Consider the following 23,802-nt stretch of genomic DNA (forward strand, 5'->3'; position numbering starts at 1 on the left):
TTTGGGGTTTTTTTTTTTTTTTTTTTTTTGGAAAGAGAGGGTCTTGCTACATACTTCAGGCTGGCCTTGAACTTGAAGCAATCCTCACGCCTCAGCCTCCTGAGAGTTGGAATTATAGGCGTGCACCACCATGGCCACATTTTGGAGTAAACCTATTTTTCATTAATTTTTATCTTGCTATACTATGTGCATATATGCCTTGGAAACAAGAAAGGATTTTGGTAAGCCAAAAAATATTTACAAGTGTTGGGAACTTAAGTAGAGTTGTCCCTCAATAGCCATGGGAAAAGGGTCCCAGGATACCCCTCACCAAAAACCGAGAATATGCGTATCTTATATAAAACGTAGCATTTGCATACTGACATGCACATCTTTCTATACACTTATATTATCTCTAGCTTATATAAAATACCTAATGAATGTGAATGCTTAGTATACCTATCTTTTTATTTTTTTGATACTCGCGCTCTACAGCACTGAAGTGCTAACTATGGGCCAGGCACTGTTCTGAATAATTTACGTAGTAACTGATTTATCTTCACAACTCTTTGAGGTAGGTACTATTATCTCCTTATCATAGATAAGGAAATTTAGACACGAAGATTTAGCAGTTTTCCCCAAAGTCACATAGCTAATAAATGATGGAGCCAAGTTTCAACCTAAGCAGAGCTGTATTCTTTTTTTTTTGGTACCGGGGATTGAACTCGGGTCCTTGCGCTTGCAAGGCAGGCCACCGAACCGCTGAGCTAAATCCCTGGCCCGCAGAGCTGTATTCTTAACTACTCAAATTTCTGCTCAAAGAACAGAGCTCAGAAAAAAAGGAGCCCTGGAGTTTTGATTCTGCTCTGTTACTAGTAACAGCATGACTCAGAAACCCAACAAAACACCATCTGAATTCTATTTCTGATTATGTAAAATAAAGAATGTTACAGAGTGGACACTTGAGTTATGACTGGCCTCACATACGAACAACTTGGGTTGTGAATAGAATTTTAGTTTTAATTTACAACTGAAATCCTGAGTTATGACCTCAAATGCCAGTCTTTCCTGTGTGGGGTTAACTGGGAAATCCCGGGCCAGTGTCTAAGGACAATGAGATCTGCTTGGAAAAAAAGTGTGGCCTAAAATTATACAGGAGACTTTGAGGGCTGTGCAGAGGAGCCTGAGCCTTCCACTGAGCCCGTGGCTGACGGCACTGTCACCACAGCAGAGCCCACAGGCCTGCAGGTAGATGGTGAAGTTGAGGAACTGTGGAGGAACTCAGAGGAGCTGTCCACAGAGAACTTCAGCAACTTCTGGCTGAGCAACAGAGAAGGGCAGCTGAGGAGCTTTCTGAAAGGGAAGGGGAGCATCTACAATCAGTGCAGCAAAGCTCTTCTTCTGAGATAAAGGAAATCCTGAAAAATGGACAGAGCTACAAACATTTGGAGAGAAGACCCAACCCGACAGAGAGGAAGCCCATCGTTGCATTTGCTTGCTTAATGACAATGTCATGTCATACTACAGAACAGTGTTATGGAAAAGAGCCTTAGACCAGTTTTTCACTCTGAAAAGGTTGAGACCAAGCGAGCCAGAAGCAAGTCCTAGTGGGCGGGCTACAGACTTTCCTGAGGAAAGAAAGGACACCAGACAGCCAGATTCCTGATGTTCTTATGAAGGACTCTCTTTCCCAACCATAACCACCTTCCATTTCATCCTCCCTTTCTGCAAGCCAGAGATGTCAACATGAATGGTGTGTACAGTATGAAATTGTTGTTCCTGGTAAACAAGGCACATTTTATAACATTTGGGTGAATACATTATGAAAATTATTGGTGTTTCTGATAAATTATGCACATTATACAACCCTTTTTTATTATAAAAAGGTTAAGCGGTGCTTTAGGAGATTTGAAACACATTATAGCTATTTCTATTATTTCTCATGAGAAAAATAGTTCTGACTTGAAACCAACTTGCGTTACACCTAGCCCTCACAAATGAACTGAGTTCTTAAGTCAAGGATCCACTGTATTAGAATTTTGTTTTCTCACACAGGGTCTGTGTAGTTAATGATGGACTTGTACTTATTATGTAGCTCAGGCTGGCCTTGAACTTGTGACTTCTGTCTCAGTCTCCCAAATGCTGCAATTTCAGGTGCATGCCACCATGCCTTGCCATTTTTTTTTTTTAAGGTACTGTAATTGAACCCAGGGCCTTCACACTGAACTATACCCCCTCTAAGTCACTAAACTGCCCATTCTGAGCTCAAACTTTCAATCCTCCTGCCTAAGCTTCCCACAGTGCTGGAATTACAGGCATAAGCTACTATGTCTGGCTTGCACTAGAACTTTTTATGAACCAATCTAGCTTTTAAAATTTATTGTTCTATGGAAAAAGTCCATCTTTATATGCCTTTGCTTCACTTTCATCTTTATTTACTCTCTACTGGTTTCTTCCTATGATCTTTTCTATTACTTATCAAAGAATAATTTTCAGACATTATTTTCCTCTATGAAATTCCTTTGTGATCTCTCATCATACCTGTAGCTCTGAACTGTTCCCAGTAGCAAGTCTCATTCATGTATTATTACACATTATAGTAAACGTACAAAATAAAAATAAATACTTCAGTATTTGCTTTCAGTAATAACCTGATTTTTTTTGTTTTGTTTTTGGCTTTTTTGAGACAGGGTCACACTACATAGTTGAGACTGACCTGGAACTCACTATGTAGCCCAGGCTGGTATCAAACTCACAGCGATCCTCCTGTCTCAGCCTCCCGAGTGCTAGGATTACAGGTGTGCGCCACCATGCCCGGCATAACCTGATTCTTAATGTCAAACAACTTGAAACCAACTCTTCCCAAATAAAACTGCATCTTCCTTAAGTATGGGATCCTCATTTCCCCATGAAGTTTCAGACCACCCGTAAGACCATCCTTTCAGAAAAAACAATGTTCCTCATACCTGTAGAGGTTAATATCTGCAAAGGATTTGCTATTATTGATGGCAAACACACAGAGGAAGCCTTCGCCTGTCCTCATGTATTGGTCTCTCATGGCACTGTACTCTTCCTGTCCAGCTGTATCCAGAATGTCCAACAGACAGGTTTCACCATCTATAACTACCTGCTTTCGGTAAGAATCCTGGGGGTGGGGATGAGATTCAATTTTTATTAAAAACCACAGGAAATAGAATATTATTGCCAACAATAAATAAGCTTCTAACCATTCAAGTCCATTTCTGCCCATCTGGTTTGTTCCTCAAACTTAATATATAATCACAAACAGAAACTATTTAATGTCACCCTAGGAAAAAGCCCCAAATCCAATATGCCTTCAGGAAAGAAAATGTGGTCACTCTATTCCCAAAAAAGATGGAAAAAAAAAGTAGCTCAAACACTATCTCTCCTGTAGTCAGGTAACTATATAGAAATTTAGGTTCATAGCATATTACACTAAGCCTTGAACCAAGCTGCTTTGAGTTATTTTACTTTTACAATTCTAAACATACATCCAACCAATCAGAACCTACTTCTGGAAAAGAATCATTTGTAGGATTTTTTTTTTCCTGGATTTTGTTTGTTTGAGACAGGATCTCATTAAGCAGTTCAGGGTGGCTTTGAACTCACTATGTAGCTCAAGTTGGACTCAAACTTGCAGCGATTCTCCTGTGTCAGCCTGCTGACTACTGGGATCACAAAGCATGCTTCACCATGCTCAGTATATGTGTCTTTATGACTAAATATATAAGTATCTTTTGTTTCAGGAAAGATAATACCAAAAATGTCTTTCTCTAAACAGATTATACCTTTGGAAAATATTTCTGAATCAAATTCTTAATGTTTCCAATATATAAGTAATTTTTCAGGAAAAAAGCCATAATAATCATAGAAATATTTCTAATTTGGCTTTACGGTGGTAATTTTACTCATATTTTAATAATGTCATTGTAATTGGGAGATCTTTTCTGTGGCATCTAAAACTTACAAAATAGTCATCTGGGTGGAGGTTACATTAGTGTACACAAATGTAACTCAAGCTGAACACTAAGATTTATGTATTTTACTTACCTCAAAAAATGAAATTCTGAAAAATTTTTAAGTTTTTCTTGGTATTGGGAATTGAACTCCAGACCTTGTGCTAGCAAAGCAGGCATGACTGAGCTAAATCCCTGGCCTAAAATCTTTTTTATTTTTAATGGCAGCTGTATCAGAATTAGTTTACATTAAGTAAGTACTCAGTAGCTAGATGGTAAGGAAGGTCAGGGGTGGATTAAAATCACCTTTATAATTAAACCTTTCTTTTTTGTTTTTTGAGACAGGGTCTTGCTGTGTAGTTCAGGTTGGACTTGAACTATGCAGCCCAGGCTGGCTTTGAACCCACAGGGATCCTCCTGCTTCAGGCTCCCTCCCGTGTGCTGGGATTACAGGCCTGTGCCACCACGCCCAGCTAGAATTAAATATTTCTAAATTGAACAAAACTACAAAATTTAAAGACACTTAAGACATCATTTATTAAAGATCATTTGTAACATGAACTCTCATAACAAATCTTTAAGAAGGCACTATTATGCAGTGCTTTACCATTTACAGAAAAATATTATCTTTTAAACCAATTTCTTTAGCTGTTTAGTATCTCTAATAGAGTTGTCCTATGAAGAAAAAGAATGAATTCAATATTGAATTTGCAAGTTTACAGAGGGGTTAAAAACTGTAAACTAGGGGATTTAGCTCAGTGGTTCCACTGCCTGCCTCGCAAGCACAAGGACCCAAGTTCGATCCCTGGTATCAAAAACTGTAAATTTTACAAATGAATTCTACACAAAAAAGCTTTATTGTATTACTGAATAGGGTATACAAAATAACTTTTTGCTTTCTCTTCTTTACTTCTAAAAAATAAATAAAAGTTATGGGTAAGGGAAAACAAAGTGAAGGATAGATAAACCTGTGGACTAGCACTGGGCCTCACCTCTATGGTGGGATCATATTCATCAACAAAGTGGTTCTGGATTAGTTGGATGGTCAGTGCGCTTTTCCCAACACCACCTGCTCCAACCACCACCAGTTTATACTCAGTCATTTCACACCAGCAAGAACCTGTGGGAAAGCAGCAGTTTGGGTTAACTGGCTAGCTTGATCTACAATACTGCAAAGGTTTCTCTAATCAACAGTAACCGAAGCCAGTTGGAACCGTATTGGTTTCAAACACGTGACCCTCCATTTAGTTCTCAGAAATGACTCAGGAGGCAAAAATACTTGCAGGTTAACGTGTCAACAGATTCACGAGTTAAAAGCCTTCTACTTAACTCCACCCCGCTCTATTTTTCAACCGTGCCTGTTCCCCGCCCTCAGCGAAAGGTAAAGGACCCTCCCCACACACCCCTCGGGTTCTCAGCTGGGGGGGGTTCTCGATACAGGGACCCCCTCAATTCCCTGTTGGTCTCCAAAGATTGCCCCACATAAGGCCCCAAACGGACCCCCGCCCAAGGCCTTTTGTCTTCACTTTGTACGTTCTGCTCGATTCCTAGCATCAACAGGACGCCAGCATGCTCCAAAGCTGAGTGCTACGCACACCACAGCCTTACCTCAAGATCTGCTGTTCCAGCTGCAGACGGATTTAGGATCTCAACCGGGAAAAACGTTGAGGACCCCGGAACCGCCATGAACAGCCCCCACCAGGGAGCGGCACTTCCGGCCCCGCCCGCTACGTAATCAGTCGGCGCCCTGGGCGCACTATTCCCCGCCCAGGCCACGTGGGCCTATGACCTAGTCACGAGGTAGGCCGCGCCCTGACCCGCCCCTCCCTCCTGGGACGTTTCAATAATGAAAGCGCTAGGTGCTAGTGTCTCAAAAATCAGTAAAACTTTATTCGCTTCCATTCTTTCGCCATTAACATAAAATTGGAGAAAGCAAAAAATGTTTTGTGTTTACAAAGATAAATGGCCTCTTTACCCAGAGTTCGAAACCTCAAACGGGGAAGATAAGAGCGCCCTCCCCCACATCCCCTGAGCTGACCCTTGTCATCTTAAAACAAAGCCTCAGTCCTGTATGTAGCCAATTCAAGATGAGGGCCAAGGAATCAGACCTATCCATTCCCGTGATATAAAAGTCGAACAGAAGCTACACCAAGGGTCTGGTGCCTGTATTGACCAGGACACAGGAACCAGTCGGCTACTTTTAAAAAAAACAAGATTCATTTCAGGCACAACTTTTTTTTTATTTTTTTCGTTTTTAAATCAGTAAAAGAAACTGGGTCCTAGAAGCTGCAGTGATCTAAGCAGCAGCAAATTTGTGCATTCGTCTTTTTATTTTTCTTTAAATACGATTAAATTATCACACTCCTGGCACACTTCATTGGGATGAAATTCTGCACCATATGTACTATATGTAAAGTTATTAACCCCCACATCCCGGGGGGAAAAACTACTCTGGAAGATAATTTTCACTGAAATATAACCAAACTCTGTTAAGTGTACTGTGACGATTATAAATGATATGAAAAATAACATTTTAACATTTGGCCTTCAACTTAAGTAAATCGTTTTGCCTATATAAATTTTTGTAATTTAAAAAATGTCATATATTCTACCCTCCTATGGTCCTCAGAATTAAAGCATAAGGAAGAGGAAAGAAAAGGAAAAGAATGCAACTGATTGCTAAGGCAGAACACCTTGCCAGGAGTAATAATGAAGGTAGAGTATACACTAAATCAACCAGTGCAGAATTTCACAGGGCCAACAAGGTAACAGTCTATTTTCACTTATACAGGCGAAGTGGATTTTGCAATTACCAGTTGCGTTAAATGCACCAAATAAAGCTCCTAAAAGTGATACTATAAGGCGCCACCTTAAGTTCTCCAGGCTGCAACTGTGCATAATTTTAAAATGGTTTCTTAAATTTATTTATTTTTTTTAACATAACACGAGGAAGGTGTTAAAACTGGTGTAATAGCTCAATAGAATAAGTTTTCCAGATTTTGGGAGGGATGAAGAGGGAGATTTTCAGAACCCTTCACCAGAATCCCCCCAGCTTGATCATAGTGGATTAAGGATGTGCTTTGTGGATGTGGTTAGTCAATGACACCAGCTTGACGGATCTTTCTTTCTGCACCAAATCCCTGTAAGAAATAAAATTGTCACAGTTAACTAACTGGATGCATGAACTTCACTGTACAAGAAGAATACTTTCACACTTCCAGTATGTTCTATGAGAGTACAAATTCTAAGTCATTTTAACCGCTACCTGGTCTTTCCAGATAGAAACCTATTGTGAGCCCTCTTGACCCATTACATTAGCTATGGACAAAGTATTCAGAGGAGCATGAAATGTTCTTAATGAAAGCAAATATTACATTGGGCTGAACCAATGTGTAGGGAGCCTCAACTCCCTTCAAGCAATGCTGAAGCTCTTTGTTTCATCACAGCCTATGTTGTACCACACAGCATGCCGGTTGGCTGGCTTCCACCAAGCCTTGTACAGAATCATACCATTGAGTTATCTGGTCCCCTTGGCTGACGAAGAACCATTAGGCGAGGAGCACTGGCATCATCTACAGTGATGTTCTTCAAGCGATTGACCAACCGATCAGGTCGAGGGGCTGTAACAGCCTTGGGGCCCTCACTGTAACAAGTCAACAGGTGAGAAGAAACAACATTTGGCGAGAAGAAAGCAAGTGCTTGCAGAGGAGTATTTCTTAACTGCCCAAATGACTCACTTTTAATAAACAGGAATCTTGTTTCATCTAGACAGCAAGACAAGACAGACGTGTGTGTGTGTGTGTGTGTGTTTTAAATAAATCTATTTCTTAATTCAAGATTCCAACTGTATAGGAGCAGGAAGAATTATTTGGGTGAGGATCAGCTCTAGACTTGTCTGCAACCAGAGACCAATTCTACAAACACACAACACAATATAGCACATACAGAAAACCTTACAAAAGTGAAATATGAAGAAACACTTCCAGATTGTTTCTCACATGGCGACGTTACAATTAAAAAAAAAAAAAAAGGTATAGGAATCAGGATAACTTAAAAGCATAGAAATTTGGAGGAGAGGCAGTAAACAGTTCAAGCTGGTAATGGCTAGGTCAAAACTTGCAATCCTCCTGCCTCAGCCTCCTAAATGCCATGATTACAGGCCTGTGCTATGACACCCAAGAAACATTATAACTTTTCCCCCCAGTACTGGGGATCAAACTTAGGATCTTGAGCTTGCGAGGCAGGGGCAATGCCACTGAGCTAAATCTCTGGCCCTAAACATTATAATTTTATTTTATTTATTTATTTTTTGGTACCAGGTATCAAACTCAGGTCCTGGTGCTTGCAAGGCAGGCAGCAGAACCACTGAGCTAAAGTCCCCAGCCCTAACATATAATTTGGCTTGGTAGAATGAAAGGAGCTAATAAGCAGAATTCTTTAAGATCAAATACTAATCTTTTTATATTCAAGGTCTAGTTTAGTACAGTGCCCAGGGGCTTCACTGAACTAAGTTTATGAGACTAAACGTCTGGCAGTGAAGACTTATGGCAGGGACAGGACCAGAGGCAGAAAAGTATCAAGAAATAACCCCAAAAAATGACCAAGAAAGGGGGTGACACAAACCAGGCATAGAAGAGTATAAAGAAATGCGATAAAGGTGAGACTACAGAACTTAAGACAGTCCAGACTGTTTATTAATCCAATCACAACAAACTCACCAGACTCGCCAAACATTACAGGCACTGCATTTGCCAGTGCGCTGGTTAAGAATCACTGAGAACTCCACCTCGTCTCCTGCCTGTAGCTCAATGCCATCCTGAACTTCTTTCACGTGGAAAAAGAGCTTCTTGCTATCTCCTACTTCATAGTTAATGAAGCCAAACTGAACAAAAACAAACAAAAAAGCAATAGCTGAAAAAAGAGGACATTCTAGAAGCAACAAAAGTACCTTACTTTGAAGCACAATGCCTAGTCAGAAAGAGGATTTATAAAACAGTATTAGAGCTAATATTCTTACTCAAAATTTGCCAGGAAGAAACATCTTTAAAATCACTATCATACATTTTATTGTACATTGGCTAAAACGAATAAAGGTTGTACTCTTCTGTATATATTTAAATTTGGGAAGGAGAGGAGGGAAGTGGAAGAGGATTAAAAAAAGAATTAAAATATTATGTACACATACCAACTCTGAGAAATGTATTATGTATTGCAAATATGTACCAATAAAAATGAATAAAATTTGGGGGTGGTGGGTGGGGTGCGGCACTGGGGACTAAACCAAGCTATACACCCACCAGACAGGGGTTTGCAAAATCAAATTGCCAGGCTCAAATTTGACACCATATTGCTTCAGTCTCCCAGAGTAATTGCATTACAGGCAAGGACGACCACATGTGGCTTGAAATGTGTTTTTTGAAGTAAGAAAAACCATTAGGTTCCTTCCCTTCTAGAATTAAGCTGGGTATGGTATTAAAGGAAACAGCCATACCATATTATGTAGTGATACACCTCACGCTGTTGAACAGCTCCAAGCTTAAACTTTCTGGGACTTAAATAGCAAAGTTGTCATTTGGAACTTTGACCAATAGTTGAACCAAAAATCCGACTTGAAAAAAACCATGATTTGTGTCTCACGGCTTCAGTCTAAGTGCCTCTCTCACCCAAACAACATATAGAGCTTGTGTTACTGCGTTAAAATATTAGTCACTGTGCTTTAAATTTTTTTTCATTTTATTTACATAAAACATAATAACCATAGCTCCCAAGAAAGTTAGTGATACCAGAAGTAAAGCTAAGAGGAAAACTGAGAACTATGACAAAGAAATTATTGTAAAATTAAAGTCCTGGAAGAATGTATAAGTGTAATTTCTGGACCTCAGAGCCAGTTCCTTGATTTTCCATTATTTCTCAAGGGAAAAATATGTTCAGTTCCCAAACTCTGGCATTCAAACACAAATTTGGAATGAAGCAAGTTCTACAGGTGAGATATCACCATATTTATTGCATAGATGTTGAAAAATACTCTCTGTAAACTTAGAAATCGCCGAGATTTCAGTACTAGGACTGTTTTCATGCTGTTTACTTTATAAACACTGTAAAACATGGCTTCTAAATGTGATCTGCCAAAGATCAGAACACAGTGTACAAAATCTTGTATAGTTCTTTTTTTTTTTTTTTTTTTTTTTTTTTTTCCCGGATAAAACTTTGTTTTTTTTTTTTTTTTTTTTTTTTTTTTTTTTTTGCTTTTACCAGGATAGAACTATATGGTTCTTTTATTCTGGTTTCAGTCCAAACTCACTTTCCTCATGATGTAATATTAGTTCTTAATTATTAATTCTTGTATTTTCTTTGCTAAGGCAGTTGCTTTTTTCTCTTGTAGCTTTAATATTTTCATAAGCTATCCCAAACCACTTCAAGTAATAAAGTAAACAGAATCAAATGAACGTTAATGACGCCCCCTTGGCTAAAAAATGGTTATGGTTTTATTTACTAACACTCACACATGCAGAAGTGCTGTACTTACCTGATCTTTCACACACTCCACTGTGGCCCTACGCAGGGGTGTGATGTTATAGGCCATAGTCTGTGCATTTTGGCCCAGAACACACAACTGGAACTTAACACTCTCCCCTTTTTGCAGGCAATCCCCTTTGTTGGCCATCCCAACTATGCCAAATGGATACACCTCACCTTTCATATCCCCTGTAATGAGAAACAGTACAAAGTCTAAAAGTTAATATTTTGTAACAGTTCTCTGCTGATGGCAGTAGTATAACGATAATGGCTAAAAATGTGTTGTTCCTTTAAATGCCCCTCATCCACACTCTTATCTTTATCTCCTGGGTTTTATTTTGAAGCCTAAAGGTGCCTTATTTATTTATTTATTTATGGACAGTACTGGAGATCAAACCCAAGGCATTCCTAATAAATGACACCCCCAGGCCCACCTTTTCATTTTTTAAATTTTGAAACAAGGTCATGCTAGAGATTACTCAGGCTGGGCTTGAACTTGTCAGGTTCCCTCAATCCATAGGCCCCTTTCTCCTACATGAGGGCACAGAACATTTTTAATATATTTACAACAGGGCCATCATTTGGATGTCAGGTGTCTTGAACGATTTTTAAAATTAATTTTATTACTGAAAAGACTGATAAAAAAAAGACTGTATCACCATTGCCACAAGCTGCCCAATGGAGTCATGTATGTATGACTGGTAGTTCAAGCGCTGAAACACATTAAAAGGCCATACAATAAATATTTAGGCTTGCAAACCGTCCCATCTATCAGAATACTCAACTGTGTTGTTAAAAGTGAGAAAGCAACCAAAGACACTGTAAACAATTATAGTCCCGATTTAGCAAAATGATCTATAAAAAGCAAGCCCCCTCACAGTGTAAAATTATCTAGAGGCCAGCCCAGGATAGAGGCAATTAAGTTAACCAGAGAGTTCCGTTATTTTATCAATTCAGCCCCCAGAGAAATCCAAGAAATTAAGAGAGAAATAGGCAAGAAATGGAAACTTAGCTGGGCGTGGTGGCACACGCCTGTAATCCCAGCACTCAGGAGGATCGCTGTGAGTTCGAGACCAGCCTGGGCTACATAGTGAGTTCCAGTTGGGAGTCTCAACTACATACTGAGACCATCTCAAAAAACCAAAAAGAAGAAGAAATGGAAACTTCAAAACAGGAAATGCTTTTAATTATCCTCCTGGTAAATACAGGGAAATAAACTTGCAGAAATAAGAAAGTTTTGGAGATTAGGTTAAGTCATAGAATGACAGCACAGACAACCAGAATTTATTAAGGATTCATCTGGACTCACATTTTCTTTCCATAGACTATTCTAAGAGAGTATTTTAAAGCTGAAGAGATTGAATTAGAAAGATTTAATAACTTGTCCACGGTTATACAGCTAGAAAGTATTTAGATTCAGTTCTGCCCAGCTCCAGATTCTTATACTATGTATTCTAAATAAAAGAGCTATTTTTACAACCTAGTGGGAAAATGTGATATGCTGAGGCCTAAAAAACTCTAGCCTGGGGGATGTTTCCAAAATATCTTTTTTCACACAATCTTTGCTTTGGATTATATCCTATGGCCAGTATTGAGGAATAAATGGACTGGGGTGCAGGTGTGCAAAAGGAATTAGAAACAGTATTCTGTAAGTAGAGATGTCCTCCTAAAGCTTCATGTGATCATAGGCAGAACCTCTGGGAGGTGATTCGTTTGTGGGGTCCATATAGCTGGCCTGATGCTAGAAGGTAGATTCTGGCTGGAAAAGGTGGGTTACTGGGGGCATGGCATGAAAGGGTTTACTCCCTCACCACCTCTTCCCTTGATGCTCTCTGCTTCCTGGTGCCATGCCTTTAACAACTCTCCGCTATGGCCCTGTGCCACACTGTCCTGCCTCTGAGTCAGCGGACTATGGGCTGAAATGTGAACCAAAATAAATCTGTAAGTTGTGTGTGTCAGGTATTGTGTCTCCGCAAGGAGAAAGGAACTAAGATAAGCAACAAGAAGGGCAGTATGATGCCAACTTGTGAGTTAAAAATAGCTCATACTTCCTGGCCTTTTTAGAGAATAAATCACAGAATAAAGACTTGCTATAAAGTGAATTCATATTGGTTTTATTTGAGAGGCAGCTATGCTCACCACTGTACCACTAATAGTGGTAGTGGTTTTATGTGAAAGAAAAATCACTAAGAACCCAGGAGCAGGTTATCAAGGTTCATTTCTTTCTCCCAAATGATCTGTTCTTCCTCACCTAATGTTTTGACTTATAAATGATAAAAAAGTTATTCTCTCTGTGAACCAACCATCATTTCATATTCATGAGGAGACCATAGTATGTAATGTCTTGCTGCTGGGCAGGTATTACATTCCCGCCAGCTTGAACCACTTGTGGTACATGCAATGACTATCCCATCAGGTGGTACAATTTGGTGGGAACACGTTAAAGCCTCTGATCTGCTCCACCACTATGTGATGCTGTAATCTCAACCATCCATAGTTCCCTCCTGTTTCTACTACACTTATTTTGTGCACACATTTCGTATAAAGTTTGTCTCTTTCTCATCATGACTTGGAAGGGTACAAGAAATTCCTGAAGACAGGTAGAAAAAGTACTAAGTTGAAAATGAAGTCTTTGTAAATACAGAAATCTTTGTAAATAGTTGAAAATGGAGAGACCATGAGAAAAGTTGGACATCCAGTCTTAGCCATTAAGGAACAGATAAACGTTTATGTTTGCACAAAGTAAAAAAAAATTATAAAACTGAATGGTTATTAAGTAGTGAATAAGAATGCTGTGTTTACGATCATTAAACATTAAATGTATACTTTTAGTATGAGATTTTGTTCTCAGACTGTGTCAGTGTAGCTCACACAGTTGCTCACGCTTCCATCTATGCTCACACGGCAGTAGTTTATCACAATCTAAATCTAGGCTGACCTCATTTCTACGGAGTATAAAAATAAAAAGCAAACACGAGGACAGGGTAAGTCCTTTCTTAACCTAGGGTGCTGTGTGTGCTGGGGGTGGGGAGGGCGTTTGTGCTAGTAGGGATCGAACTTGGTCTCACACATGCCAGGAAAGCACAGTGCGACAACTGAGCGACAACCTGAGCCCCCTGTAATTCAGTTTTTAAGAAATCTGAGAAATGAAATGAACTCTGCATTTTAAAACATTCACAATGTTCATGAGTAGGCATGGCAAATTTCCAACCATCAGGGAGGTGCTTACCCTCCTCCACGATCTCAATCATTCCTTGATACTCAGTCTGTGTCGGATCAACACTCCTCAGAGGGCGAATGACTTTACCAGAGTAGATGGTGGGATCCGCTTCCTCAGTAATACCATTCACTGCAGAACAAACACATTTATGTCACACTCAGTCTTATTTAAACTCTACCCAATGGGAAAAAAAGAAAGCAAAAAGTTTCTGTGTCAATGTTAACAAAGTAGGCAGGTTGTCTAACATTCTTGAAATGAGGCAGGAAACCTAAAAACAAGTTCTATTTCTAGAATGGTTGCTTGACTTAAAAAAAAAAAAAAACAACTGCCTAACGAAAATGGCCAATTTTACTAAATACAGTAAGTGAAACTGTTTAGGAAATTAACAGTATTTTAAAACAGGTCTTGCTCTCTCTCCTTTTCAGGTGACCAAATGTCACCTTTTTAGTAAGGCCTTTCCTGGTCTCTTAAGACAAAAATGCCAATACTTGCACCTCTACAGGTAGTTCTGACTTATCTTTTTTTTTCCCCCAGCATGTATTACCTTTTCCAAGCAAGCAACACCCAATATATTACTCCTCTTGTCTGTCCATTTTCTCCACCTAACAATAAAAAACTGATGAAAGCAGGGATTTGTCTGGTTTCATTACTATGTCCCTCGTGTCTAAAACATCACACCTAGATATTTATGGAATGAAAAGAATGGGTTCAGCTATCATTTCTCAAGTCACAAGGCAAAATGTTTTTGGAAAGTTCAGATGAAAGCCAAGACTTAGCTGTATTGTACGTCTTTTAAAAGTCAGGGTTCATAAATGGTATAATTTTCTTAGTTTCCCATTTAATTTCATTCTCCAAAAACAGCTTTCCACGGGAATGCCTCTCCTTAACCTGATGGAGAGAACAACTAGGTCTTGTCTTCCACTCCCTTTCTTACCCTTTATCTTCCATTCAAACACAGGCTGAGTACCTTACCTGAGTGAGTTTTGTTTACTTTTTCAGCGCTGACTTTGTTGCCTTTGCCTTTGGACAAGCTGTATTCAACCATGTCCCCCAGTTCCAGGCTATCAACATCACCAGAGAATTCACTAAGGGGAGAGAAAATGATCAACAGTAGCAAGCAGCCTTTCTTTCACAACATTCATGGAATGCTTACTTATGATGGATACTGGTTTGAGTATTTTATATGTTGACTCATTTAAATGACTTTAATTTTTTAATTTTTATTTTTGGTTCTGGGGATCGAACACAAGTCCTTCAGCTTGCAAGGCAGGCGGCGGAACCATGGAGCTAAATCCCCAACCCTTTAAATGACGTCTAAAACACAGTAGGTCTAAGATAGGCTTAGAGAACTTACACATCCCCCATAATCGCCTATAAAGAGAATATAGGGCAGCAGTCCCCAAATTAAAAACATCAGAGCTGTGAACTATCACAGGTGTACTGAATAAGGGTCACAAATGGCACAGACCCAAAACTGATCTGGTTGTTGTCCTAAGAGCCCATACACTTAGCCACTATGCTACACATCAAACGAACAGCTGTATATTACCAACACATAAAACAAAATATTCTTCTAATGAAGCAGAAAGGGTCTTATCCAATTTCAAAGGCCTTTTCTATCTTTTGGTCCCATTTTTCCCCCCAATTTTTCTTCACTACTGCTGTCATCTCTCATAATACACTATAAGGAACCTTCTTCTTCTTTTTTTTTTTTTGGTACTGGGGATCAAACTTGGGTCCTTGTGCTTGTGAGGCAGGTGGTAGAACCACTGAGCTAAATCCCCAGCCCAATTAGGAACCTTCTTAATGGCATCTAATCCATTCTTCTGTCAGACCATTTGCTTATCTCCCTCAAACCTAGGTCTATGGCTTTGTGATAATAGGTAGTGGCATTAAATGGATTAATGCACACAATTAAACAAACCACTGGTCACACTTTTCCTATACAGAAGTAGATGATTAGCTTTAGAATGTATTTTGCCATAATTTTACTAGTATAAAATCTGGAATTTAAAAAAATAACCAACAATGCCTCTCCTTGAAATGTTTGATTTTACTGTTAAAATAACGAAAAATTTTAAGTTCTCAAAAGGTATTATCTTACCTGTAATGGAAAAATATCTCCTTATCATGATTGGCTGTTTCAATAAATCCAAAATTATCTTTCAGAGTTGCCACATAACCCAAGAGCCTCTTGGAATTGGAATTACGACCTAAAAGTCGCACACAGGTTGCAACCTGCTGCCCAGGCCTCTGTTTGTCACTAATACTAAATTCAACCTGTGAAAAGTAAGGATGATCATCAACATTTTATTATTTCCACAGGTTCCTTAACTTGGAAAATGAGAGCTAAACCTCTTCCATACCATGCTTTCCATTCCAGATATCCTTTGTAATTATTTTTATAGAATAAATTCTCACCAAAACATTTCTATGTCCAATTCCATTTTGTGGTCTTTATTTCTTAAAAAAAAAAAAGGCTATCTGAAAATCATACTATAGTAAGAAAGTAAAAAACATGAATAGAAATGTAAAATCTTTACAATGATTTTACTTTGATAGTATTTAATAACTGTTTCAAGTTTCTTACCAATATCATGAATCTTCTCTAAGCTAGTGGATTTAAGCACATCCTATCCAATGCTTAAATTTGCTTCCTCCAAAAGCTCTAAGAGCTTGCTGCTTTTAAACAGAAGACGACCATATATTTAACCTTTCAAGTGCAAAAGAATAAAAACTTAAGTAAAACCTGATGAAATATAAAAAAGCCATCCTACAGACTTTTTGATTACTATGACCATCTTTAACTGTCTCCAAATAAGGAGAATTTATCTTGCCTTATCTCCTATCTGAGGAGAAGTAGAACCTTCCACATCCTTGGCTTGAAAAGCAATAGTCAGTTTCACTCCACAATCATCATAAGTGATAATGCCATCCTCAGCCTCCTAAAAGACAGAATACAATGAAAACAGCCTCAAGAAAACAAGCAACACAAGCAAAACACCAACACAAGCAACTATTCAATCTTAAAGATGCTTGAGCCAAAAAGTAGCATAGCCACAGAAATTTATTTCATTTTTATTTTTTCCTTAAATTTTTATATTGGTACATTTTAGGTATACTAGTTACATTTTTGAGCCAAAAAGTAGCATAGCCACAGAAATTTATTTCATTTTTATTTTTTCCTTAAATTTTTATATTGGTACATTTTAGGTATACAATAGTTACATTCATCATTAGGATCTTGTACCTTACATGACGTATCTTGGTTATTTTTTTTTTCCTATTCCCGTCTTCCCTTCAATCCCTCCACTCTCCCTATTTACATAGATTTTGTTTCCATTTTTTTCCTTTTTTCATATTGTTTCTTTTCCCTTCTTTACTTTCTGCTACCCCTCCCACTTTCCCTACCTCTTTGAACCTTTTCTTCCTATTTCACATTATCAATTATACAATTTGAACCTTATTTACACTTAGTTTTTCACATCAGAGAAACTATTTGGTATTTACATGTTGTGTCCTATTTATTTCAATTAAGAGTATGGCTTCAATGTGCATTCATTTTAGCTGTAAATGTCTCTAGTTTCTCATTCTTTATGGCTGAGTAGAACTCCATTTTATAAAAAACCTCACATCTTCTTCACCCAATCTCCAGTTGATGGGCCTTTGGGCTGTTTCCAAGCTTTAGCTATTATAATCTGTGCCACTATAAGCACAGGTGTGCTTATATCACTGTGGTATGATTCTTTTAATTCTTTTGGGAAGATACTCAGCAGAGGGATGGCTGGGTCAAATGGGATCTCTAATCCTAGTATTTTGAGGTATCTCCTTATTGAGAAATCTCTTATTTTTATTCAAGTGAATATTCTGTACAGAAGAAGCCAAAATACCTATTAGTATTCCACATGGTATTTTGGACAAAATGTCAATCAACATATTTACCAATGCAGGAAAGAATTTATAGAATCTAATTAATTATATAATCTAATTTAACTATATAATCTATTTAATTTATAGAATCTAGCATGGTTCATAGTGCTTGGCATAAGCAGATGATGAAGTTACATTATCAACAATTCTAGAATAACTTTTACTTTACTAAATTATCTACAATATATTAGGCATTTTGTAGTATCAAATTTGTTACTGAAAAATCACCTCAAGGGCTGGGGATTTAGCTCAGTGGTTGTACCACCTGCCTTGCAAGTGCAAGGTCCCAAGTTCAATCCCTGGTATAAAAGACAAAACAAAAAAAAATAACCCCCACAATTACACTTCCCCATACTTCACAAATTGCAGAAGTCTTAGGAAATTATTTTAAATAAACTTACCTAAGATACAACAACTAATCCAATAGCCCCACAGAAGTTTTTTTTTTTTTTGGTACCAGGAATCGAACTCAGGACCTTGTACTTGGCAAGGTAGGTGACAGAACCATTGAGCTAAATCCCCGGCCCCCAGTTAAAAAATTCTGGCCAGGCATCGTGGCTCATGCCTGTAATCCCAGCATTTGAGAGCCTGAGGCAGGAGGATCACTGTGAGTTTGAGACCAGCCTGGGCTACATAGTGAGACCCTACCTCTAAATAGATAAATAGATAGATAGATAGATAGATAGATAGATACAGACACAGAGTCTTGTTACAGTTCAGGGTGGTCCTCAACTCACAATGGAAACCAGGCTGGCCTCAATGCCTGGTGAGCCTCCTGCCTCAGCCTCCCCACTACTGGGATTACAGGTGTGCACCATGCCCAAGTTCCCACAGTTGCTTTCTAGAAATTATAAGACTACTGGGTATGGGGGTTCATTCATGTAATCTCAGCACTGGGGAGGCTGAGGGAGAAGGATGACTACAAATGAGACAGTGCGCTCAAAGAGAGCGTGAACTACATAGCAAGACCCCGTCTCAAAAAATAAAAAATTACAGGACATTCTAACATTTCTCTCACATACCCTACTCGGACCATTATGTCTATTCCTAGTTCAAGAGCTACGTTAAGTAATTTCCTACAAATCATCTTCACTTGTTATCTTTTTCCACTCCTATCTAGGCTTCCCACTAATTTCATCAGCTTCCCAAGGTACCTGATAGCATTTTTTTGTTTTGTTTTGTGATACAGGGTCTATTATGTAGTCCAGGATAGCCCTGAACTCATGGCATTCCTCCTGCCTCAGCCTCCCAAGTGCTGAGATTAGAGGCATGTCCCTGGCTGACAGGACTTTTCAATACAAATCTTTTCCTTGGAGTACAAAAGAAAGTCTAAATTTTTTATTATAGTCATCAACATCCTCTGAATCTAGCCACACCCTGATTTTGAGTTTCATTTTGTCTCTATCATCCAAAACAAAAACAGACCACCCACCATCTTGCTTTCAAACTATCTACTGCTCTCTAAAGAAACCTAGATGTTTTCTCAGTATCTCTCTTTTCTGTGAGAAATTATTTATCTCCACAAATTAAGTATCAATACCTTAGTGGAACTATCCCAGATCTGCCTGTGAGAATTTTTGCTAGAGCGCTTTTATTGACCTAGCATGTGTGTGTGTGGTGTTTCACTGGGGACCTAATACAGGGACTGCTAATTTTTACCCCTGGCCCTTTTTCCAACGTTCTAAACTGCCCAGCTAACTTAAAAACTTGCTATTCTGTTGCCTCAGCATCCTGAGCATCTGGGATTACAGGCACACGCCACTGTGTCCAAGTTCCAACTGATTTTTTTTTTTCAAACCTACTGGGGATTGAGCCTGGAACCTCATGCATGCTGGGTAAGCAATTTAACACTAAACTACATTGGCAATCTTATCCCTTTTTGAGATAACCAAGGTAGCTTTGAATTTGCAATTACCTTGCTTCAGTCACCTAAGTAGCTGGGATTATAGGTATGTGCTGTAACACTCAAGATTTTCTCAATGACTTTTGGAGATGGGGTCTTGCTATGTATAGACCAGCCTGACCTTCAACTAACTAGATAATCTAGCTGGCCTCAAAATATGATTCTGAATCTTTAGTCTTCGAGTGCTGGAGTTACAGGCATGTGTCACCCCACACTTGGCCCTTCATGACTATTTTTTTTAATGGTACTAGGGATCGAACTCAGAACCTTGCATCTGTGAGGCAGGCATGGTGCCACTCAAGATAAATCCCTGGCCCATTTTTTTAGACAGGGTGGAGCCGGGCGTGGTGGCGCACGCCTATAATCCCAGCACTTGGGAGGCTGAGGCAGTAGGATCACTGTGAGTTCGAGAGCAGCCTAGGTTACATAGTGAGTTCAGGTCAGTCTCAACTACATAGTGAGACCCTGTCACAAAAAACCAAAAAAAGAAAAAAAAAAGAAAAAAGAAGTCAGGGTCTTACTATGTAGTCCAGGCTGGTCTCGAACTCACTAGGTAGTCAAAACTAGCCTCAAACTTGTGGCAATTCTCCTGCCTCAGCCTCCTAATTGTTGGGATTACAAGCCAACACCATATCTAGTCTCTTTATTGTTTTTTTTAGGAACTGGGAATCAAATTCAAAACCTTGTGCCTTGCCAGGCAGATGCAGTACTGCTAAATAACATCCTCAGACTTGTCTTAATTTTTTTTGGTAACGGGGACTGAACTCGGGAACTTGCGTTTACAAGGCAGGCGGAAGAACCACTGAGCTAAATCCCCGGCCCCCTTACTAACTTTTAACGGCAATATTTCCTCTATGAATTACTTATTTTGTCTTATTTACTTGAGAGAAGCTATCTTAAACATCTTTATATTCACTAGTCAACATATTTTTCCCATAAACTGGAGTTCAAATATAATGAACATGATCCATCTGATCTTGAAAGTTCTAAATTATTTGGAAGACATCACTAATATTTTTGAGGAGTGGCTCTCAAATGGAGGTGATCTTGCCTCCCAAAGGACATCTGACAAAATGTGGAGAAACTTCTGGCTATCACAATGGGAAGAGATAGGGATACTGGTCTCTACTGGGTAGAGACTGGGTGATATTGAACTGCCTACTCTCCCTCCATGGCAAAGAATTATCATACCAAAATGACAATTTTAAGAAACTTTACCTCACGATCATAATTCTCCATTATTATGGGAAATCCATTATGATATGCCTGTAACTAAAAGAACACCACAATAAAGAGCTATAAAAATCATGTACAACTTACCTTCTCCTTGGCTTTATTAGGGCTAGTGGTTTTAGGGTTGGAAAAAGTGGCTTCTTTTTCTACAGTGCCCAGAAAACGATGATCTGAATGAGAATGGAACGAAACCGTGCCCTTGGGAAGTTTTTTAATCCTAATAGCATGATTTCTTTGGGCAGAGAGCATATCCTACAAATGATTAAACAAAATTAACTTTAGAACTGAAATGAAACATCAAAAGAACAGCTTTGAAATACTCTTCCCAAATGCTACTCACAGGAACCACAGTAAACTCTACTTCATCTGCAATGTGGAGCTGATTCCCATCCAGAATTTCACTAAAGTGGAAGAACATGCGAGCATCCCGATCCACACACTTGATGAAACCAAACCCATCTCTCATGGCAGCGATTACACCCTGAAACCCAAGTAATATTTTCATTAGCTGTGGAGATGGTTAAGGAAGACAACATTCAAGTTTGATAGCATCATCAACTCACCAGGAATTTTTCTCTACAAATAACCCAAATATAATCCATATTTTAACTTTTTCCCACTTAAATGCAACCATTGCTTTAAATAAAGTAATACAACTTCAGTAATTTCCCAACACTCACCAGATGTTACTCTTTGGCAAATATTATAAAAAGTTATCACATTTGAATGCAAACACATATACATCATGTATTTGAAAAACCCAAGCTTAATGACAATGTAACTACCAAAGCCTTCAAAAATTCACCAATAGAGACTTTAAAAATTGGTACAATGGGCCAACTCTTTTATGTGAGTTTAAGCACAGGAAAAACTGAGTTAGGTCTAAAAAGGAAAATAGAAAACCTTGTGTTTATTTTCCTTTTTCCTGAATTATTAGCTCTGTGAGGGCATTAGACCTGCAGTACCTGGAACGCTGCAGGCACTCATTCATATATTACTGAAACAACCCAAATTATCAGCACTGCAACACAGTACATATTGCATATTTACTACTGCAGAGGCGGTTATTCTTAATTAGCATTGAGGAATACCAAAACAGTATCCTGGCATTTAATCCTTGCCAAGTCCTGTGGCAACCAAGCTACATACTCCCTACTACAAGAAAAAAATCCTGCCTGAGAAGGCTGTTTTCTTTAAGCCTCAAGTTCGAACCTTCCAACTAAGATAGAAGTATACACTTTAAGTGTTAAATAATATCAGTTCTCCAAAATCAAAGGCTTTGAAGTGTTAAGAAATTCAAAATTATGCTGAATGAGTGACAATTGACATGTACTATAGATGGAATGAACCCAAACAGAACTATATATAAAGTACGCCTGAGAAAGTCAGTTCACAAACACTGAGTTAATTCCGGCACACGTCACTCCTGGACATACCCACTATTCTTAGGCAACAGTTTTGGAAAATGTACTTGATACAATAACGGGCACGAATGTACTCACTTTTCATATTTAAGGGTCACAAAATCAGACTCAAAATACCTCAGCAATCATTCTATCCAAGTTTTAATTCTAAAACTTTCCCACATGTGCTTTCAAGATAAACAGCAGAGGCAAATGTTACCCCAGACTTGCTCAAATGTCTGTAGTTCTTTTTTTTTTTGGGTACTGGGGATTGAACTCGGGTCCTTGCGCTTGCAAGGCAGGCCACCGAACCGCTGAGCTAAATCCCCGGCCCTTGTCTGTAGTTCTTAATTACCTTAACAAGGTAACTTCCCAGTATGATTACTAACTTATAAGAACTTTATTTAGCAGTACAAACTTGAACATAACACTTTTCCATCCACATTATATATAGGTCTAGGGCTGGGGATTTAGCTCAATGGTTCTGGGCCTGCCTTGCAAGCACAAGGTCCTGAGTTCAATCCCCAGCACCAAAAAAACCAAAACAAACAAACAAACAAAAAACAAAAGCAAAAAGAAAGAAAGAAAAATCTATATATAGGTCTACTAATACTGAACACTTACCATTTCTCTGGCTTCATTAGTGAACTGAAATGTGTTTGATAGAACTTCTATGTTGGTTGCTCGTTCTAATTTGTCACGTCGGTCTGTTGAAATATTAAACCTAACATGGTCACCTTCCAACAGGGTCACCTTGGATTTTGTATCTTTATCTCCAAAAGGAAGTTCTTTAGGAATCACAAAATCAACTTTGATTCGTCCTGGAAGTGGGTCATTCTGATGAGAAGGAAAAATTAATTTAGGCGGTGAATTCTCATCTTTCCTAGTTGTAAGCCAAACAAGAAAAATGTAACAGCAAAACCACTTTGTATGATATAGTTTACTGAAGGAAAAGAAAGGTGCTGGTAACATTAAGTTCAATTTGAAAGTTCCATGTTCTGTGGTTACATTACACAACCACAAAAACCCACAATATTGCAGTTTAAGACCTCAACTCTGACATCAAGATTTTTAGTCTGTTAGTAGGTCACATTTCTTCAGCAATGATGCCATCCTTCTTCTTACCTCTCCCACCAAAACACACACACACACCACCACCACCACCAAAAACAAAACAAAACAGGAAAGGCATTAAAGAGGAGAAAACAAATGTACATCCAAACAGCAGTGTGGTAAGATTTTTTTCCAATTTAAGCAGTATTTCTTCTGGCCTTTTCTCACCACTCAGTGAAAAAATAAGTGTTTACATATAAATTAATCAGTAGTTTCTTACTTGGTTTTATTACACATGCCAAGAAATACTTATGCTCCACTCTCAAATAAGTTCATTACTCATATGGAGTTAAGACTCCAATATATCATACCATATCATTGTATTACTGAAGAGGCAGAAGAGAATGCTCTTAGAAAAGACAACTTACCTGGTTTTTACTGGGTACTTTAGGGATAACTTTGGTTACAGTTCCCTCAAAATGTTCAATGCTGATATCTTCAAAAATGACTGTTCCTTGAGGCAATAATCTGACATCTGTCGCAACTTCTTTACCCTAGGATCAGGAGGGGTTGAGGCAAATAATTTTA

The 23,802-nt window shown here is 38.6% G+C and overlaps 2 protein-coding genes across 4 annotated transcripts in view; both read right to left on the reverse strand.

Annotated features, from left to right (window-relative positions):
- The window catches only part of Nras (NRAS proto-oncogene, GTPase), an 11,446-nt gene extending 5,750 nt beyond the window's left edge, over nucleotides 1-5,696 (reverse strand). The window contains exons 1-3 of the mRNA XM_010631224.3: nucleotides 5,565-5,696; nucleotides 4,949-5,076; nucleotides 2,946-3,124 (exon numbers count right to left, since the gene is read on the reverse strand). Coding sequence (XP_010629526.1) covers nucleotides 2,946-3,124; nucleotides 4,949-5,059 — 290 coding nt within the window. The 5' untranslated portion in view covers nucleotides 5,060-5,076; nucleotides 5,565-5,696. The remainder of the gene's footprint in view (nucleotides 1-2,945; nucleotides 3,125-4,948; nucleotides 5,077-5,564) is intronic.
- A 410-nt stretch (nucleotides 5,697-6,106) lies between these two features.
- The window catches only part of Csde1 (cold shock domain containing E1), a 28,678-nt gene continuing 10,982 nt past the window's right edge, over nucleotides 6,107-23,802 (reverse strand). For all 3 annotated transcript variants that reach the window (XM_010631221.3, XM_010631222.3, XM_010631223.3), the window contains 12 exons: nucleotides 23,643-23,768; nucleotides 22,786-22,998; nucleotides 21,099-21,239; nucleotides 20,846-21,010; nucleotides 16,530-16,637; nucleotides 15,797-15,972; nucleotides 14,665-14,777; nucleotides 13,702-13,821; nucleotides 10,483-10,661; nucleotides 8,675-8,838; nucleotides 7,467-7,599; nucleotides 6,107-7,096 (listed from right to left, as the gene is read on the reverse strand). In XM_010631221.3, coding sequence (XP_010629523.1) covers nucleotides 7,049-7,096; nucleotides 7,467-7,599; nucleotides 8,675-8,838; nucleotides 10,483-10,661; nucleotides 13,702-13,821; nucleotides 14,665-14,777; nucleotides 15,797-15,972; nucleotides 16,530-16,637; nucleotides 20,846-21,010; nucleotides 21,099-21,239; nucleotides 22,786-22,998; nucleotides 23,643-23,768 — 1,686 coding nt within the window. In that variant the 3' untranslated portion in view covers nucleotides 6,107-7,048. The remainder of the gene's footprint in view (nucleotides 7,097-7,466; nucleotides 7,600-8,674; nucleotides 8,839-10,482; nucleotides 10,662-13,701; nucleotides 13,822-14,664; nucleotides 14,778-15,796; nucleotides 15,973-16,529; nucleotides 16,638-20,845; nucleotides 21,011-21,098; nucleotides 21,240-22,785; nucleotides 22,999-23,642; nucleotides 23,769-23,802) is intronic.

Source organism: Fukomys damarensis, unplaced genomic scaffold (assembly GCF_012274545.1).
Source record: "Fukomys damarensis isolate Sample0158 unplaced genomic scaffold, DMR_v1.0_HiC HiC_scaffold_33, whole genome shotgun sequence".
NCBI classification, from domain to species: Eukaryota; Metazoa; Chordata; class Mammalia; order Rodentia; family Bathyergidae; genus Fukomys; species Fukomys damarensis.